Here is a 5,938-nt window from a genome sequence, read left to right as displayed (position 1 = left end):
ATCTTACTATTAATAATCCTTGCAACCAATAACTCTAACCAACTACGTATAAATTTAGGAAAAATTTTTAAGTAGGACAAAAAAAAAAAAAAACAAAACTATCAATAATAGCTTCTCACTTTCGGCCGTTAAATTTTTATTAAAAATTATTTATTCTGCATATTTTTTTAATTTAATATATTTTGATCAGATTTAATAGTCTGAAATAAAAAAAAATCCCCTAAATTTTAGCCTAATAAGAATTCCTTATTATCAAATTTATTACTTCCAAATCCACTAAAGAAGAAGTATCTAACATTAGTGCTCCTATTACTTTGCACATTTGCTACTCATCTTTTATTACTAGTCTATTAGTCCAGTTCTATTTTAGGGCTGGCTTGTTGCAAAAGTAAGCAAACAGAGTTATTCTATAGTGTCCTTACAGTATCTATACCGGTCTACAAAACGTTATATTTCTTTCAAAATTTATGAGTCTATTATAACTTATATAATTTCGACGTTTGAATTTTTTTCAACTTGTATTTCTGACACAACTTCAGATTTTTTTTTTTTGTCGGCACTATTAGAGTTCCCAAACAAACATGCTTTACATTGTTCTAGCAAAAAAAAAAAAAAAAAAAAAATTTTGGGTACTAAACACGTACCGTTTTAATTGTTAAATTTATGTATTATTTAATTTTTACATAATTTCATATAAATTTAATAAATAAAAAATTTAACCTATTAATATATTAACACAGAAGAGAAGAAGGAAAAAAAAACAGAAAAAAGGCCTCACATTTCCGCAATTTCATATTTTATTATTAGAAGAAAAAAGAAAAATATATCAAAATTTAAGATGAATTAAAATTAATAGGCTAATAATTTACATAAGTTAATAAATAGGTTAAATTACTGTTTTTATCTATAACTTATCTGATTATGAACCATAACTTGACAAGTTATTATTTATAATTATCCATAACTTATCTAACTATAAATTATAACTTGACAAATTATGATATATTAATTTTTATAACTAAAAAATTAACTTATATACCTTTTTTAATTTTTATACTGACATATTTTTTACTATTTTCCTTTATTATTTTAATAAATAGCTCTAAAAGCAAACAGAGATTTCCTCGGTCTTCCTCTTCCCCCACTTCTTTTATATCTAAGCGCCACGAAAGAAAACCGCAACCCGTCCACAGAGAATCACAGAAAGAAAGAAAGAAAGAAAAATCTCTCTCTCTCTCTCTCTCTCTCTTGACTTTATAACTCGTTACTCGTGTGACTCACGAGGCTCGCAAAGACAAAAAAAAATAATAAAAAAGGCAAGAGAGACTTTGGGGCTCACTCACAAGACTCACAAGACAAAGATTAGTTAATAGTTATTGATCGACAGAGAGAGAGTTTGGAGAAGCAGAAGAAGAAGCGGAGAATGGAGACTACTAGTAGTAGTACGACGACAACAACAAGTCTACCGGGCACGCCAAAGAATAAGAAAAGCGGGCAGGTTCTAGACGGTTCGAATATAATGGAGTTAGTTGGGAACGAGGAGGTGTTCAGTAATTTTGTGGAGCATAAGTTCCATGAGTTGGACAAGGACTGCGACGGCAAACTCTCCGTGAATGAGCTTCAGCCTGCTGTTGCTGATATTGGTGCTGCTCTCGGCTTGCCTGCCCAAGGCTCTTCTTCTGATTCTGATCACATCTACTCTGAGGTTCTCTCTCTCTCTCTCTCTCTCTCTCTCTCTCTCTCTCTCTCTCTCTCTCTCTCTCTCTCTCTCTCATTACTCATTTCTATTTTTTTTTCCTCAATTTCATGGTTTCATCCTCTTAATTTGTTACATATAAAGAAATTAGGAGGCTTTATGAGAATTTTATTATAGAAGAAGTACAGCTTTCTTCAAGTTTTGCTCTTTTTTGCCTCCCTATAATATATATATATATGTGTGTGGATGTGCAATTACTTTGCCAAGATCGTGATTCTTGGAAGGTTAACACAAGTTTTTCTTTTTCTTTTCTTTTTTTTTTCGATGAATGGAAGATAAACACAATTGTTGTGTCTACATTTATGAGCGTGTTGTTTTTTTGGTGCATCGAGGGGAAAAAATGATTAATAATTTGTATCAATTAATGGGTAGACAAGTTTTTTCATTTCTGAGTTTTTTTTTTTTTTTTTTCTCTCGTTGTGGCATGTAAATGTTTCTCCTAGTCTGTATCTATATTCTCCTAAATCTTAGGTCCTTGTTTTGTTTATGAATTTGCAACGTAATTGGTTTTGCTTCATAAGTTTGAGATGAAACATTTGGGAACTCATTTTCTAGTTTTGGAATATTGCAAAAGAGTTTTTTTTTTTTTTTTTTTTTTTTTTTTTTTTTTTTTTTTTATTACCGGCCGAAACATTTTTAAAGAAAGTGCTTTCTTGACCTCAAAAGGCTTGGAGAAGATAAGATGTATACGTATGAGTTTGAATTGGGAGCCTTTAATAGTTTTGTGTTTTGTAATATAATCTGGACCGCTTTATTGTCCTTTTTAAAAAAATTACTAGGTCTGTGTTCTGAAGTCTTAGGTCCAGTTTATTTTACTGATTTAAGTTTAAAATTTGAGTTTTGTTATAATAAAAAGTTCTCAGAAACAGTCACATCTAATTTTTTTACTACAATAAAAAGCTCTCATAAGTCACATCTCAACTCAAATTAAAAACTCAAATCAGCGAACTAAACGGACCCTTATATTATTTTATTTTTTGGGTAGGTTAAAGCTAATTATATGGTTAAATATACCAATATTTTAGATCATAAAGTTGTACTTACCTTGTTGGGTCCACGAAAAGTAAAATTCAAGATTTCCTTTGCTACCAAGCTCCAGAAATATATCCAAGCCCTAACTTATGAAGTATGAATGATTCAACTTGGTCGGTCCTGTGGGAAATTTTTGCTTTTTTTATTACTATTATTATTTTCTGCTGACCTTTCCTACTTTTTGTCTCATTTTCTCTCTTTCCGTCAATACACCTTTATATGCAAGGAGGAATCTAGAGTGACGACGAAACTTGCGTAGTTTCTTCTGTGTTTCTTTTTCAATCCCCATGATTATAACACATGACCAAAATTTAGTGCGCACAAGCAATGATTTGGCATCACTTTTTATTATTAGAGTTGGTTGGTTGTGCCTGCAAATGATCCAATGGCATCAAGCCAAAAGTAGGTACTATCTTTTGGAGGGTAAATTAATAAATAAATAATCATTTAGCAAAAATAAAAAATAAAGGTTCTTGTACCTAATCTAATGGCGGCTGAACTAACTATGACATAATTGTAGTGTAAAAATCCATTTGGGGAATTCTTTGATAGGGTACCCTACCGCCATTGTAGATTTATCTGTCAGATTTGCATACTATTTTCATTCCGTAATAATATTAATGTGATTTGACATTTAAAAACATGTAGTTCCGATAGCATTATCACTACCATAGAACAGTCGTATTTGTTTCACCTACTTTTAATTAGTCTCCCTTGAGAACAAAACTCCTCCCGCATTCCCCCAAACCAAGAAAAGCAATGAGAATGAAAATAGTATGTTTGTTTGAATTCTGAGAAATGTTCTGAATTCCAAGCTAATTACACTTAATTATAAGATTTCACTTAATTATAAGACCTATAAGAAAGGTTTCAACAGTCCTAATCATGAATGTTTAATATCTCTTTGCTGTTTATCAAGGATGAAGAATTTGAAAGGTTGATCAAATGTTCCACATTGTCATTGAATTAATTGTGATATTGCATTGATAAAAGTTATATGGTATTTTACATGTCTGATTTCTTTGTAGTTTTTTTCCATTTCCTTCCATTTTATCTGGAGTGTTGTCGTTGAGGGCATTTTAGTCGCATTAGGGGCCTCTACTTATTAGTAGTAATCCTATAAAATTTGCACCAACATTAGGAACTGAATAAGAATATTGCTCATCACAATAATTAGCAGTTCTGGCCTATTGCTCAACATTATTAAACTTAAATCAAACAAAACAAATTAAAGCGCTTTTCATAAATGCATCAACCATACAATGAAGTCATTCTTTGATTGTTATAAATATATATATATATATATATATATTTTCGCTTGTCATATAGGTATTGAGTGAGTTCACCCATGGAAATCAAGAAAAAGTGAGCAAGACTGAGTTCAAAGAGGTTCTTTCAGATATTCTTCTAGGCATGGCTGCAGGATTGAAGCGAGATCCTATAGTAATCCTTCGCATAGATGGCGAAGACCTTCTAGAATTCATCAGCAGTCCGAGTTTCGAGCCAGAAATGATTTCCATATTTTCGGAGATAGAGTCGGCTGATCAAGGATTATCCCTCCGGGACTCCATAATCAAGGCTTTGGAAAAACTCTCAGTTGAACAAGGAATGCCCCCATCTTCAGATTCTTGGGTAGTAGAATCTTTTAACTCTTTTTAACTTTTCCTCTCCAGTCAGAAAATTCTAAAATGTACATTCTTATTGTTTTCTTCTATGTTGGACTTTTAACTTGTTTATAAGGTTAGAGCAAATGGTACACTGAAAATGTTGTTTTGTCACAATTTTTGTTTTTGCCCCTGACAAGTTATATTGTGATTTTGTGATGTGTCATGATACTGCTGTTGTTTTCATGATCGTGTGTTTTATTTTCCACAAGGTCATAAGCAACTTTGTGGAACCCGCTCTTCTGTCGGGTGACGGGCACGACGATCGGGAGAAACCCGTGTCTCAAGAAACATTTCTTGTGGAGTTCAAGAAAGCAGCAGAGAGTGTGGCTCAACATCTTAAAGAGCGGCCTGTGATTGTTGCTCATAGTGAGAACACCTTTGATGGAAGTGGCATTAAGAGACTTTTGGCCAACAAGTTTGAACAAGACAAGGTTCATTTGGGGACACTCTTTTGCTCAATTCCCCCACCTCATCTAGATCTAATTTTTCGAGCTTTAATTTCTCTTTAATCCACACGCGAGACATCATAATATTTGTCTTGTGAATCTTGCAGACACTAAATGTAGCTCTTGAAAACCTGCCCAGAGATCGCAATGGGAAGATGTCTAAGGAGCATTTGCGCGTGGCACTCGACCTGTTGGCCCCATCCGCGGGCCTACCACCGATTGGCGCAATTGAAGAGGTGATCATAGTCATCTTAAGCAGCTAATTCCTAAGCATTATGTTTCCAGCTAATTTGCTGTACTAATTAAACATGTGCATGAATTTCGACAGATGGACAAGGTTGTTGGAGATGTGTTCAAAATGGTGAACGCCGACGACGGGAAGGTGGTTAAAGACGACGAGTTCAAGAAGATATTGACCGAAATCCTTGGGAGTATCATGTTGCAATTGGAAGGCAATCCCATCTCGGTTTCCTCAAACTCAGTCGTCCACGAGCCACTTGCCTCTTCTTCTACGTTATTGCAGCCATCATCCTAGTTATACACAGTATATCTATATATAAAATATATAGCTCTACTCTTGAATATGTGTCAAAGCTTAACAGAAGAGAGATGAAAATAGGCAATAAAATTTTGATTAGGAGAAAAATCATTTGCGAGTCTTTTGTGCTTTCTTCTTGGTGGTTTTGGTTTGCGGTAATTAATGAGTTTTGCTAAAACGTGCAAATATAGAAGAGATGGAGCTAATGATATTTGTCAACCGGTCATCCTTCCTCTACTTGGTGTAATGATATATTATACTCTCTTGCTAAATGTAAATGAGGCTTGTGTTAATCAGTACTTGATCATAAACTTCTAAAGATATATATATATATATATATATATATGAACCTATACCCAATACCATTACATAAAGACGTTCTTTGATTGTTAAACAAGTCCTAACATGAAGCACAAATTCATACCATAGTTGCACCAATTTGAGAAAGACAAAAAAAAAAAAAAAAAAAAAAAAAAAAGGCTTGCTTTTTCATTCCCCT

At 33.1% G+C, this 5,938-nt stretch overlaps 1 protein-coding gene across 1 annotated transcript; it reads left to right on the top strand.

The window, feature by feature from the left end:
• The first annotated feature begins 1,137 nt into the window (after nt 1–1,137).
• On the top strand, nt 1,138–5,732 carry LOC21386776. The gene is made up of 5 exons (XM_010090379.2): nt 1,138–1,705; nt 4,118–4,420; nt 4,665–4,886; nt 5,009–5,137; nt 5,230–5,732. The coding sequence occupies exons 1-5, from the start codon at nt 1,424–1,426 to the stop codon at nt 5,434–5,436; spliced, it is 1,143 nt and encodes a 380-aa protein (XP_010088681.1). The 5' UTR covers nt 1,138–1,423; the 3' UTR covers nt 5,437–5,732.
• Nucleotides 5,733–5,938: the final 206 nt, after the last annotated feature.

The sequence above is a fragment of the Morus notabilis genome, unplaced genomic scaffold, assembly GCF_000414095.1.
Source record: "Morus notabilis unplaced genomic scaffold, ASM41409v2 Scaffold1897, whole genome shotgun sequence".
Taxonomy (NCBI): Eukaryota; Viridiplantae; Streptophyta; class Magnoliopsida; order Rosales; family Moraceae; genus Morus; species Morus notabilis.
The sequence above is the reverse complement of the archived record's forward strand: the minus strand, read 5'-3'. Positions and strand labels throughout refer to the sequence as shown.